Source organism: Ochotona princeps, chromosome 13 (genome assembly GCF_030435755.1).
Source record: "Ochotona princeps isolate mOchPri1 chromosome 13, mOchPri1.hap1, whole genome shotgun sequence".
In the NCBI taxonomy this organism is placed as follows: domain Eukaryota; kingdom Metazoa; phylum Chordata; class Mammalia; order Lagomorpha; family Ochotonidae; genus Ochotona; species Ochotona princeps.
The window spans coordinates 47,376,139-47,390,852 of NC_080844.1; the positions used below are offsets into that span (position 1 = coordinate 47,376,139).

Here is a 14,714-nt window from a genome sequence, read left to right on the forward strand (position 1 = left end):
GGACTTTAGCAGCTAGGCCACACCGCCGGGCCCCAATAAAAATTTATTTAAAAAAAAAAAATAAATTGTCGCTAATGTAAATGTTGCCTCTATCGAATTCCTTTGTACATTGGAAGTATTGAGGGTCTGAATAAAATTGTGCAAGTCTTTTTTGCTTTCTTGTTTTGTTTTTGTCTTTGTACTAGTGGTTTTTCAGAAATTGAGATAGTTGTACTGTGCATTTTTTTTCTTAAAAATCTGTTTGTTAGATCCTTCTATACTGTGTTAATGCCTCACAGGAAGAGATTATATTTTGTATCATTTCTTATTTATGTTTAATTGTATTGATAGTGCAGCAATACAATCCCTTTATAAAAATTAAAATGTTACAGGCAGATTTCCTCTGATTACATCCTGCCTTCCTAGCACCTTTTCTGGAGACATTAATCATTCTAAGTTTGGGTTTATCTGCATAGACTTTTGTGGTGTTTCATTTTGGTCAAGATTTATTTTACTTGTTTGAAAGAGTTATAGAGAGAGCAAAGGAAAGACAAAGAGATTTTATCTACTGATTCATTTTCCAAATAGCTGGAATAGCCAGGGGGATGTGCTGAGCCAAAGCCAGGAGCCAGGAGCTTCATCTGGATCTGCTATGTAAGTGCAGGGGCCCAAGTTCTTGGGGTGTCCAGGTGTATTAGCAGGGAGTTGGGTTGGAAGAGGAGCATCTGGGACTTGAATCAGCACACATATAGGGTGCTGGTGCTGCAGGTAGCAGCTTAACTGGCCTTGCAACATGTCTAGCCTCTATCCAGACCTTTTATTTATTTAGTTTAAAGATTTAGTCATCTTTACTTGAAAGGCAGATTGTCTGTCTCTCTCTCTCTCCTTCTCTCTGTACAGACAGACAGACAGAGAAAGCAAGAAAGCTCTTCTATTTACTGGTTCAGTCACCAAAAGATTGCAACAACCAGAGCAGAGGCTCTCTGAAGTTGGAGCCAGGAGCATCTTCTGAGTCTCCAACATGGGTGCAGGGTCCCAAGGCTTTGGGCCGTCCTCCTCTGTCTTCCCAGGCCACAAGCAACCAGAACACAAACTGCTGCCCATATGGGATGCTGATGCCACAATGCAGAGGGTTAGCCTGCTGCACTACCACACCAGACACTGGACCTTAATTTTTTTTTTAAAGATTTATTTATTTTTATTGGAAAGGCAGATACACAGGAGGAGGAGAGACAGAGAGAAAGATCTTCCGTCCTGTGATTCACTCCCCAAGTGACCGCAACAGCCAGTGCTGCGCTGATCCAAAGCCAGGAGCCAGGAACTTCCCTCCAGGTCTCTCACACGGTGCAGGGTCCCAAAGCATTGGGCCGTCCTCGACTGCTTCCCCAGAACACAAGCAGGGAGCTGGATGGGAAGTGGAGTTGCTGGGATTAGAACTGGCGCCCATATGGGATCCCAGTATGTTCAAGGCGAGGACCTTAGACATTATGCTATCGCGCCGGGCCCCTGGACCTTTATTTTGTATCTTCATATCTATAAATGTGTCCATCAAAAGATTTTAGCTTTGCAACATGAATGATTCATAAATATAATATCTCAAGGGAACATATATTACATAGAGAGAAGCACAGACAGAGATATTCCATCTGCTGATTCATGGCTGTAGTGGTTGGAGCTGGTCCCATCCAAAACTAGGACTAGAACTTTTTCCAAGTTTTCCACATGGTTTCAGGGGCCTAAGAACTTGGATTATTTTTTACTGCTTTCCCAGGTAATACGCAGGCAGATGGATGGGAAGCAGAGCAACCAGAACATGAACCGAAGCTCATGGGATGCTAGTTCTGCAGGTAGAGGATGAACACACTAAACTTTTTTTTTTTTTTTATTAAATACTGTTTATTCCATGGGAAGCTCGCTCTGTTCCCCCTCTCCCAGCTCAGTGGTTGGCAATCTGGAAAGAGGAGGTAAGCTTTCAGCATCCAAGCATTCCCGTGTGTAACAGAAGAAATGTATGACCACTAACAGCTGGGCTTTGGAATGAAGAAGAGAGACATCAAACCTGAAATAAAAACCCTTTCGTCTTGAAAGGAAACCGTTTAGTGGAACTGCAGCTGCTCAGGCTGGTGAAGGACAGAAAATTCAGATGTGACCCACCAGTACAAAAGAAAAAAAAATGGCTTAATCTTTTGGACAAGAGGAAGTTCTGGAGCTTAAATATAGACAGAACTATGGTCGGCTCGCACGCTTGTTGTTCAGGAGGCCCCCAAACCTCTGACCTCCCAGAAAGACACTGCAATGGTCCCACTATTCCATTTTGAAAATTTCCTTCAGTATGTGAGGAAAAACCCTTCACAAAGAGGGTCCAGATTTTAAGGAAAACCAAATAATAGATATATCAGGTCTGGCATGATGGCTTAAAGGGCTAAATCCTCACCAAACAAGCTCTGAGATCACATACGGGCTCCAGTTCATGTTCTGGCTGCTCCATTTCCCAAACAGCTCCCTGCCTGTGGCCTGGGAAAGCAAGAGAGGATGGTCCAGAGCCTTGGGACCCTGTGCCCACATGGGAGACCCGGAAGAAACTCCATGTTCCTGGCTTCAGATTGGCTCATTTTTAGCTGTTGTTGGCTTTTGGGGAGTGAACCAGTGGATGGAAGATCTTTATCTCTCCTTTTCTCTGTAAATCTTCCTTTCCAATAATAATAAATTAGTCTGCACTCATAGTTGTGTTCAGCTTCCCTTTTTCTTATATTTTTAAGTGATTATTTATTTGAAAGGCAGAGCTAGAGAGGGAAGAGAGATCTTTCATCCACTGGCTCACTCCAGTGGCTGCAGTGGTCACGCCAGACTGAAGCCAGGAGCCTGGCACTTGATGCAGGTCTTCCATGTGGGCAGGCAGGTACCCATACCCTTGAGCCAGCACCTGTCTCCTCCCCAGGAGCAGTGGAAGGGTGCTGGAGAGGCTGAGGAGCAGCCCTGCTTGGGTGTGGCACAGGTCGTAGCTTAACGGCTCCATACCAGGGCACGTACAGTTGGTGCCCGGGTTCAGCTTTGCTACTTGGTCTTTGTGGAGACGTGGATGTAGTGCCAAGAGTGGGGTGACTTTGGACAAACTGTAACACATTGGAGTTGAATCCCTCCTTGATACACACAACCAGACCACATGGTTCTGAGCAAAGAGGACTCCTAAATGTGTCTGGGGAGCCCCAGGTGTCCTAGCACACGTGCCCATTCAGCTTCACGGGAAATCGCACAGATCCATGCAGCGTCTTCATCCAGGGCCTTTCTCATTTGAGGCCAGTTACTTTCTGTCAGTCAGTGCCCATGGTGGAGAGCCAATTAGAAAGGCAAGACCACCATGAACACGTGACTTTCCTATGCAGCTGTGGTATGGAGGGCTGGCATTTGGGAGTCACAATAAGGCAGGCTGGATGCTACCATTCCCTAAAACCCAGTGACAGGCTGTAAAAATAATTCTTTTTCATTTGTAAAACTGCGAGAACACCATATCGAGAGTAAACCAGCACACACAGGAGACTCCAAAGGCTGGAAAAATATTTTTTGGAAATATTGTTTTACTGACCATAGGATGGAGTATCTGCATTTTAATATATATGTTTTAATCTCAATGTTGAATAACGTTCCAATTAATCTGGGGAGGGGCCAGGTCCCTTTTTCCTGCTTGGTCACACACCCTCTGAATGTGTACTACAAGGACAATTCTCTACATTCACCTGCTTAACTTCCACCTGCCAACTCCTGGGCCCCTCTGTGCACTAACGATCTTGTTTTGTTGCCGCTGTGGGTGCCACTTTGCTAAACTTGTATTTTACTTTGATCAAAGTGCACACACACACACACACACTCAGCTGCCCGCCCACCTACCCTCCCTGATTTAAGCATGGGTATGTGCTGGGGAATCAGATATTTACCAGACTTCCTTCTTAAATGTTTTTTTTACTAGGTTTGCCAGGATGGTGGATAAAAATATTTACATCATTCAAGGGGAGATTAACATTGTGGTTGGGGCCATCAAACGAAATGCCCGATGGAGCACCCATACACCACTGGTAAGTGGGGAATGGGCAGATAACCTGGTTAATGACATGTTGTAGAGGATCTGATACATGGTTAAAATAATCATCAAATTTTCAGTGATAATGAATAGCAGAAAATCAGAGTTGCTTTTGATATAAAAGCCTGCTATTTTGTTCCAATCAGACTGTCTTTTTTTCCTCTGGGACCCCAGAGATCACACCATTCTTTTAGATATTAAAACAAAAAATAGCTCTTTATTTGAAAGGCAGAATTAGAGAGAGGTCTCCCATCTGCTGGTTCCCTTCGCAAATGGACAGGGCATGGTTAGGCCAAATTCAGTAGCCTACCACTCCATCCTGGTGTCCCACAGAGGTATCCACAACCTAAGTACTTGGTTCATCTTCCACTGCGTTTTTGGGCACATTGGCAGGGAGATGGATTGGAGGTGGAACACAGGAACTAGTGTTCGTATGAGTTGCTGTGTTGCAAGTAACAGCTTAATCTGTTGTGTGGCAACACTGGTCTGTTTATATATTTTGTTTGCTTGCTTATTTTTGTGGGTAACCTAAGGTAGTACATGTAACTTCTATAGTCTGTCTGCAAATATCATAGAAATTCCATATCTTCTAATTCCATAGGGCTATATTTCACAGTTAAATTCATTTAAATTGGTTTAGTAGTTGCTATATTATCCAGTATAGCTTGATGATAGTTCACTTTGGGGAATTCAGCCAATCTTCCATATACAGAGAGCAGGCCATCTCTTGCCAGTTAGATAAGTAAGAAATTTACCTCTTATAAAATTAGCCACCTTTGTTGCATATGTATGTTTTTGATTTTTTTTTCATTCTATAGAACATTTTTATAAAGATAAGTTTGAAACTTCTAACATGGTGTGTTTGAAAATTTCTTATGTTTGTTATAAAAATTAAATTTATTTAGGAGTTAGGAATATCTTTGAAATGAATACACGTGATCACATAATGACTATGAAGTGGAAGAGGAGATAATACACACGTAGAGGACATGGCAAGCTCTGGTAGCTTGAGTTTCATAGTGATGGTGTAAGTTAGCACTTCATAATTCACTATGCTTAGTAAGTTCAGAGTATCTCTATGAAATAAGAGATGAAGGAACAGGAAAATATGCACCATGACTAACTCTCTTGTTGTCAGAGGAAAAATGTACTGGATTCTCTGGTGGATTCAGAGAAAGAGCCTTTGATTTATCCTTTATCTTCTTTTGGCCAAATGACATTTTTTTTAACCAATGTGTTCTCTAGGATGAAGAACGGGACCCTCTGCTGCATAGCTTCAGTCATCTCAAGGAGGTTCTAAACAGTATAGCAGGTAAGTCTTCATGTATAGGTAGGAAGCCTTAGCCTGGTGAAAAAAAAGTGTATTTTATTTAGGGGTCAGCAAACTTTCTGTAAAGGACCATAGAGTAAGTATTTTAGGTTTTGTTGGCCACATACAACTGTGAAAGTACTCAAAATTACCTTTATATCTCAGAAGCAGCCATTGATAATCCATAAATAAATGTGCAACATATATTAGGAAAAAAAAATCTGTAAGCCAATTCTGTGAATGTAGGTTTCCATGCTCTGGTGTACTTCATTGCTTGGAGTCTTCCTGATCTTTGAGTCTTCATGTCCTAATGATAATAACTTTTTATATGCATTTGTTTAGAATTTCTAAAGGCACATTGACATTTATTATCTTACTGAACTTGTATACAGTGCTGTGTGGGAGGGATGGTGGGTATTGTCTCCTTTTTAGGAAAGAAGATGAAGCCCAGAGATTTTTTAAAGTGATTTAGCTAAAGTTATGTGAGTTCTGAGAGGTGCAACGTCAGAAGTAGAATTCAGGCCTCTGATACTCAATTTATGCTTTTTCCTTGTAAGTATTGCTTCTTCTATACACATGATAGAGAGGTGCACCTGAAGTGGCTTATATGGTATGTAGATGTAGCATAGAAGGAAGAAAATCTCAATACTTCAAGGGACACATATTGGGAAAGCTTCAGACCTGTGTTCCTGTGTTGGCCATTGTTCTTACAGTGAATACCCATGGAAAGCATTCTGCCAGTGAAGAATTGCAGACCGTGATTAGTGTCTAGTAGTAGTCTAATTACACAAATAATAAGTAAAAATATTTCTTTCCTTCATGAGAAGTATGGAAGGAGATCTAGAGAAAGATTTTTTTTTTTTACTTTTCTAAACATAGCTGACGTTACCTCAAAATTCCCAACATGTTTTCATCAAAAGAGAAATTTCACTCCATTGAAAAATGTTAGTCACTAAGTGTCAAGACTAAGGGAGGTGATTTGATTATTGGTTGGTAGGCCTGATTTACTACTGGATGGCATGGTCTTATTTCATGGCCTGTTTTCTAAGTGGTTTGGCTGTTTATAGAACATTGGTTACTTGCCTAGATTTTTAGAAATTATTTTATGGACAAAACTTATATATTCCAAGTAGGAAGAATATCTGATGTGTGGATATTTACATTCCTTTTTGATAGATTAGGATTTAGAGTACTATCTATGGATAAAAAGAGGATGAATACATTAATATAATTAGAAATACTTGGTAACATTGTATATCCAGTTTAAGATTTTTGTTTTAAGTGGTGGGGAACACACCAAAGTGGCCTGGATCACCTGAAGTGACCTTGTAGGCCTTTTGAACTCTGCCAACCTTGAAGAGCTGACATGATGCTACTGTCTTGACAGCCGCGTTTCCTACCTGCCATCCCAACGTAGATCCCCCGTCTGCTTTCCCCATCTTGACACAGCCCAAGACTTTAGCTCGGAGACCATTCTTGTGATGAGTGACCCAGAGTAAGACTGGGGGGTTTCTAGACCATTGGATGTCTAATGCCCAATTTTCTTGGTCCTTTGGGTTAGGAATCCAGACAAATTATTTGCTGCTTGGAACTGATAAGATCAGAATGTACTGAGACAATATATTCTGTGGTACAGTGAACATAGCTGAGAGTTGCCAAGCTTTTCCCTGGAAAATGGGAAAGGTAGTGTTTTTGAGACCAACAGCTTTGGCAGATGTTAAAGTGGTTCTCAGTAGGGTTGCCCCATTATTTTTGGCTTTTAGCAGCCTACTTTACTGAGAAAGTGGGCCCCAAGTAGAGCATGTTATGGTCTTCAGATTGCTTCTGACTCCCCACATAGTGCTGGCTTCCAGGAGTCACTCCTGGATCAGCTGCCCCTGTGGTCCTGGACTCTGAAATCCATGACCAATTTTTTGTTTCTTTTACTGAAACAAACAGATATTTATCATTGGCAGTGTCAGGAGGACTGCTTTCCTAGAAGCCTGTTAATGGTAGGAAGCTGGGAAAGGGCTTTGAACTTGGAGAAACTGAAGCAACTCTGCTTGGGTTACATGGCTAGGTAAAATACAACATTAGATTGGAGCAGAAATGGCAGGAATTCTAGGTTTAACCAAATGATTTTGTGTCTTAGATGACCTATGGGCCAGACATTCCCCACCCCTGATTAGAACAATAGATTAATCATGCTAAATCTGAAAAGAGGGTTACACATGGAAGAAAAAGGATGCCCGAGTGAAGTTTGGGTGTTACTCTTTGAGTCAAGCTTTAACTTGTTGAGATTGGACTACTCTACTTATTTGGTCTTCAAGTCTTCTCAGGAATCATGTTACAAGATCATTCTAAAGAAGTTAAAGCTGATGCGGGTTTGCCAGGTCCTGAGATGGGAAATGGGAATGACTGCTGTTGGGTACAGAGTTTGTTTTGGGGGGTGGTCATAAAAATGTTTTGGAATTAGTTAGTAATGAAGATTGCACAACTCTGAACCTACAAGAAACCATTGAATTGTGTACCTTAACTTTATGGTTATGATTGTATCAGTTTTTAAGACTAAGCAGCAGAGGCTTCAAAAGTGATGGGTTTGCTTGTTTCTCAGGACTTGGAGTCATGGAGGGAGGCCCTGGCTGGTTTTGCTACTGGGCATGGACCCATTGCCCAGCACCGGCAGCAGAAGGCTCTGAACAGTGTCTTAGTCCAGTTTATTCTTTTATGTCTCTCTCATTAACTCAAGGAAGCACATGGCTTTTATATTTAAATTTATTCAAGCTGTAATCTTTGACATTTGAGTTAGCTTTTAGTACAGTTTTGCATTTATAGTAATATATATTATGTATTTTCTCTATCCCCAAAGAATCCATTTTAATCTTTTCCGGATGCAAATTTCAGGCTGTCTTGTCCCATCTCCCCTCTCTTGCTCTCTTTCCCCTCCCCCCATGGAGTGTGTTTGATCAGGTGTGGCATGAATATCCACTGTCAAGCTGCGCCCTTTATATTAGTCAATATTATCCTTTTCACCCCTCCCTGTCTGTCTGCCCCTTTGGGCTTTCCCAGTTGATTTATAATTTTGGAATTCTCATCGGAGTCTGTAATACAGTTTGTTCATTATTTAACCAAAACCTGTTTAATGAGCAGAGAGAGGCAATGTAAATGTTAAGCATGTTGCAGTGCTGTACCTTTGTGCTTCTCAAAGCTGGAGGGTAGTTAACTCTGTGCTGCCCGCAGGGCTGGGGTGTCCTGGCCTTAGGGGCAAGAGGGCCAGGGCCTTTTCTGTATACCTGCCAAGGCCTGCCATGGGCTTAGATTCCAAAGACAGAATTGCATTAATCCTTCCAGTCATCTGTGGGGTTCTAACATGCTGGAGTCATCTTCAGTTCCACAGCTAGACCCTGTGGTAAGAACTGTGGCATAGGAGGGGCCATGGACGGGAAAGCGAAATATCAAGATATTTGATTTTCGTTTTAGGTTTCATAAAAGTAGACAGTTTAAAAACCTATTTCTACTAGTCTTTGGTCTCTTTTTGCAGACTAGATTAATACTTGCAAGCCATGGTACTCTTTTTTTTTTTTTTTAAAGATTTATTCATTTTATTACAGCCAGATATACACAGAGGAGGAGAGACAGAGAGGAAGATCCTCCATCCGATGTTTCACTCCCCAAGTGAGCCGCAACGGGCCGATGAGCGCCGATCCGAAGCCGGGAACCTGGAACCTCTTCTGGGTCTCCCACATGGGTGCAGGGTCCCAAAGCCTTGGGCTGTCCTCGACTGCTTTCCCAGGCCACAAGCAGGAAGCTGGATGGGAAGTGGAGCTGCCGGAATTAGAACCGGCGCCCATATGGGATCCCGGGGCTTTTAAGGCCAGGACTTTTAGCCGCTAGGCCACGCCGCCGGGCCCAAGCCATGGTACTCTTTACCCATCATAGCTTTCTGGAAAGAACTCTCCAGCAGTTGTAACTTGTAGTGTTCATGGTCATTTGCCTCTGGGACTGCTTTAGTCCTTAGTTTTTAAGTTTAGATCATTAAAAAGAAATTCTTCCCAGAAAGTTTTTGGTTTGAAGCAGAAAGAGAGGAACGATCTAAAAGTACCCCAGCTGTGACTTCGGGGCCAGGGTTTGAAGGCTACTTCTTGTGAGGATGCACGTATCCTGTGTTTGTGTGTGGGGAGTGGCGGTTAAGTTTGCCTTTAGTGACTTAGTTCTAGCACTTTTTTGTTCGAAGGACCTAGTGTGGTCATTTTGATTAATTGAATTGAGGGTGCTTGGTGTAAGAGTAATGTGGCCTTGAGGTCCAGTATAAACGCATGCATTAATATGGAATTGCTCTTGTATCCTGAACCTTTTATTATGCCACTCTCCTTGGAATTCCTCTGGGCCTAGGTTGCTGAATTGCTTCTAATCAATATTTGTTGAGTATCTACTATATATCAGGTATTTTCCTTTCCATAGGCACATAGGCATCAACAAAATATATAACAAATGAACAAAAACCAGCCGAACTTCTACCTTGAGTGCCACTGATTTTGTAACAGTGGTGACTCTAGCTGACCATTCCAAAGCTAAATTTTGTAGCCTCTATTCTGTGCCATGTGGTACCTGTTTCTTTCATTTTCATTTTAAATTTTAATTTAATGTTTTACTCGGGGTTGGGTTGGTTCAGTGCCAGGAGGCAGGAGCTTTTTCTGAGTCTCCCACATGGTCTGAGTACTTGGGCTATCTTCTGTTGCTTTTGTCAGGCCATTAGCAGGGAACTGGATTGAAATGGAGCATGCGGAACACATGTGCCAGTGTGGGATGTCAGCATTGCAGGCAGCCATTTTGCCTCTTGTGCCACAAGGTACCCTCTCCTTTTTTTTTTTGTAAAGGCTTATTTTTTATTTATTTAAAAGCCAGAACAGAGGGAGAGACAGAAATTAATTTTTTTTCAATTTTACTTTTTATTTGAAAAGCAGGGTTACAGGGAGAGAAAGAGAGACAGAGATCTTCCGTTCACTGGTTCACTCCACAGATAGCTGCACCAGTTGGGCTGAGCTGGTTCAAAGCCAGGAGCCATGAGGTCTTCTGGGTCTCTTATTTGCGTGCAGGAGCCCAAGACCTTGGCCATCCCCTGCTACTTTCTCAGGCTGTTAGCATGAAGCTGGATTGAAAAAGTGAGGCAGCCTGGACTCAAACCAGCATCCCTGGCACTACAGGTGGTGGATTGGTTTGCTGTGCCACAGTGCTGGCCCAGGGAGAGAGAGAGGTCTTCCATGTAGTGGTTCATTCTCTAAATGGCCACAGTGGCTGCTAGCAGCCTGGAATTCCAATCTCACTGAGCCATGTGGGTGGCAGAAATCCAAGTACTTGGGCCATTTTCCACTGTTGTCTTAGGCACACTATCAGGGAACTGAATTGAAAGTAGAACATCTGGGACTTGAATCACCCCTCTGATATTCTGAGATACTGGTGTTACAGGAAGTGACTTAATCCACTGTGCCACACATTGACCCCTATATTATCCCCACTAATAATGGGATGGATCACACTGAGAACCGCTTGCTGTTATCTCTTAAAACGTTTATTTATATATGTATTTACTTATAGAGATAGAGCAAGAGAGAAAAAAAGAAATTGAAATTCTGTCCCTTGGTTCACTCCTTGTATACCTGCTGTTATGGTCCTGGAGCTGGGAAATGGGAACTGAATCCCGTATGAGTCGTAGGAACTCAACTGCTTAAGCAATCACCATTGCCTCCCAGGGTCTGCATTAGCAGGAAGCTGGATCAGGTGCTAGAGCAGAGTGTAAAATACAGGAACTTGGATGTGGGATGTGGGCATCTGAACGGGTATTTTTTTTTAAGATTTATTTATTTTTATTGGAAACGCAGATTTACAGAGAGAAGGAGAGACAGGGAAAGTTCTTTCGTCTGCTGGTTTACTCCACAAATAGACACTATGGCTAGAGCTTAACTTATCAGAAGCCAAGAGCTGGGAGCTTCTCCCATGTCGGTGCAGGACCCAGGCCTTCCTCCACTCCTTTCCCATGCCGTAAGCAGAAAGGGATGGGAAGTGAAGCAGCCAGAATACAAACTGGCACCCTTATGGGATCTTGGTATTTGCAAGGGGAGGATTAGCCAATTGAGCCATCACACCAGGCCTCCTAACTGTCATCTTTTTGGTTTTTTTTGAAGATTTATTTATTTTTATTACAAAGTCAGATACACAGAGAGGAGGAAAGACAGGAAGATGCCCCGTCCGATGATTCACTCCCCAAGTGACTGCAACAGTCAGTGCTGTGCTGATCCGAATCCAGGAGTCAGGAACTTCTTCAAGGTCTCCCACGCGGGTGCAGGGTCCCAAAGCCTTGGGCCGTCCTCGACTGCTTTCCCAGGCCACAAGCAGGGAGCTGGGTGGGAAGCGGGGCTGCCGGGATTAGAACTGGCGCCCATATGGGATCCTAGCATGTTCAAGGCGAGGACTTTAGCCGCTAGACCATCTCTCTGGGACCCTAGCTGTCATCTTAACTGCTAGGTGAAATGGCCACTTCTGACATATTTTCTTATTTTTATTTTTTCTTTGCATAATAAACAAGCCTGGATATGAGCAAAATGATAGCTTTTTTGTTTGCTTACTTGACTTTTCATCTGATGTTGTTATGGCCAGATTTTAGATGGTCCCACAGGATTGCTGAGTTGCAATTCTGAAGGATAGGATATCTTAATTGGTATTAATTAATAAAGCTTTATTATTTTTTTCTGTAAGAATGACAAAGTGTGCGAGGGAGAGAGGAAGAGAAAAAGAGATGCTTGGGCTGTCATCAGCTGACTCCCAAGGCACATTGGCTGGATCAGAAGTGGAGTAAGCCAGGACTTGAACCAGATCTTCAGCCTGGGATACAGACGTTCTTAAGTGGTGTCTTAACACAATGGGCCACAATACTGAGCTACTGGATAGCAAGATAAAGTGTGCTTGAGTTTGAGGGAAAAGCAGGTGCCAGGAGAAAGTGGCTGTGTCAGGAGTTTATCTAAATATAGCTTATCCTGGACAAACACCTGTAGAGTCCTGACTATCTCAAGCTGTGTGAATTCTGAGTCTGAGTTAGGAGATTTGAATTCACCTAGCCCCCAGAGATTTACAGAGAACATTTAAACAGTATCTGGAGGTCAATCTGAGAAGAACTGTGACTTAACACTTGTCTGGCCTAGGCCTCAGAAATAACTGCCTATCTAGAAAGGAAACTATTCAGTGATGCCGCATACCTTAAGTGTAATCTGTTTTATTTGGAAGATGGAGCAGTATAGAGGAAAGCGATTGTTAGCAGTCATTGTCAGAAAAAAATTAAGAATACAGTATATGAAAGAAAATTGCTAGTGTTGTCATCTTTCATGACAACCTCAGGGGTCCATATTTTGGGGAGTGATAGAGTAAGTAATGTATCGTTAATTAACGTGAGAGGATTGAGCGAATTGTTTATTTTGTCTCACTTGTGAATTGTTTACAAGTCCTAACTAAGTAGAGACCAGAAAGAACCATGTATGGCAAAATTTGGCAGACCATTCCTTATAAAGAGCTAAATGTTGTGAAAGCATTTAGTTTAGTGGTTAAGATATGCTACTTGCTGGGCTCGGCAGCGTGGCCTAGTGGCTAAGGTCCTCGCCTTGATCCCATATGGGCGCTGGTTCTAATCCCAGCAGCTCCACTTCCTCTCTATCTCTCCTCCTCTCAGTATATCTGACTTTGTAATAAAAATAAAAAAATTTTATTTTAAAAAAATAAACAATATTAAAAATAGAATTAAAAATCATATAAAAAAAACCCAAAAAGATATGCTACTTGCGCCATCAGCCTGCATTGGAGTGCCTGCGTTCAGATCCCAGTTGTGTTCCCAAGTCCTGATTCCTGCTAACACACACCCTGGAAAGCAACAGGCAATGATGGCTCAAGGACTGCAGTCCCTGGATTGAGTTCCAAGTTCTTGGCTTGAGTCTGGCTGAGCTCCAGCTATTTCGGGGTAATGGGAAGTAAATTAGGAGATTCTTTTTTTTCCCCCCATAATATTATCAATCAGGAAGTCCATGAGGCCTGTGTTTTGATCGATTTTATTTTCCACATTTCTTTTCATCGAAGCCTTCCCTGCCTGAGCTCTGAACTCTCTTCATTTGACAATTCTAAACCAAGAAGTTCTTGCAAACATTTTTCTGAGCTTGAGAGTAGAAAATGATGATACTTTAAGAAATGGTTCTGCATATTCCAGCTTTTTATTGGCCAGCTCTTCCCTTCTCTTTCTGTATTGCCCAGTAATACTTACCCATCAGAACTAGTCTACTGGCTGGTGGGAGGGCACATATTCCACTACATGTGTCAGAAAAGGGGATGTGAAAAAAGAGGAAAGGGCATTCTTAATAGCTTAGCTTTCAAAAACAGAGGCAAAGGAACATTATTTCTTTCTGGCAGAGGTTAGGGAACTAACATTGTGGTCCGTGATGGTGTCATTGCTCTCTTTGTCTGTCATCCTAGACACAGACACCTCTTGATACTTGAAACATTTCTGGGTAGATGTCCAACTTGTTCTGTTAGCAACCAGATGAGTAAAAACAGGGAAAGCCAGCTGCTGTTTTGTTCTTAAGAATGATTCAGACAGATTCCCTTTCTTCTTTTCCACCCACTGAAATTAAGGAGAAATGCCAAAAGGTTTCATAAGTCAAATGCTTGAAATTTGTTAGGAGAGATAGTGGAGTTTGTATCATTCTTGCATCTCTCTAATTAATTCTCTGTGCTTATAGATGCTAGTTGATCACCTCAGTTTCCAAAGTGATACTGTGTATGTGTTTGGAAAGGCTTTTTTTTTTCCCCTGTCCTGGAACCCATTAGATTATTTTTTTTAACATATATTTTTATTGCATTTCCTTTTTTTAAAAAATTAATTACATTGCATTATGTGATACATTTTTTTATGCACTGGGATTCCCCCCACCCCTCCCCACACCCTCCCCCCACGGCAGATTGCTCCACTTTGTTGCATTTCCATAGTTCAAATTCAGTTGACATTCTTTCTTTGGAGGTATTTACCAAGCATAAAGTCCAGCATCTTATTGTCCTGGTAAGTTCAATGGTTTCTTGGTGAGACCATCTTTGGTCTGAAGGTAGAGCCGGCAGAGTATCATCCCATTCAATTTACAACATCCCATTTACAACATTATGGCATTAATTGACATGGTATTGATTAACCAATATGTTAATAGGAAAATGCAGGTTCTCAACCACAACCTGTGACTTCTTCATAGACATTTCAATTTTGGTTTACATTCAACCGTGTTCTATACAGCTTAAAATGGCTTAGATTGCTATTCAGCTGTCTCATGCCTATTTTAATTTTAGTCT

General features: G+C 42.0%; 1 protein-coding gene across 10 annotated transcripts in view; it reads left to right on the forward strand.

The window, feature by feature from the left end:
• Nucleotides 1-14,714, forward strand: part of GBF1 (golgi brefeldin A resistant guanine nucleotide exchange factor 1) — a 124,374-nt gene that overhangs the window by 11,207 nt on the left and 98,453 nt on the right. For all 10 annotated transcript variants that reach the window (XM_058671831.1, XM_058671832.1, XM_058671835.1 and 7 more), the window contains exons 2-3: nucleotides 3,944-4,049; nucleotides 5,300-5,366. In XM_058671831.1, the coding sequence (XP_058527814.1) occupies nucleotides 3,954-4,049; nucleotides 5,300-5,366 (163 nt within the window). In that variant the 5' untranslated portion in view covers nucleotides 3,944-3,953. The remainder of the gene's footprint in view (nucleotides 1-3,943; nucleotides 4,050-5,299; nucleotides 5,367-14,714) is intronic.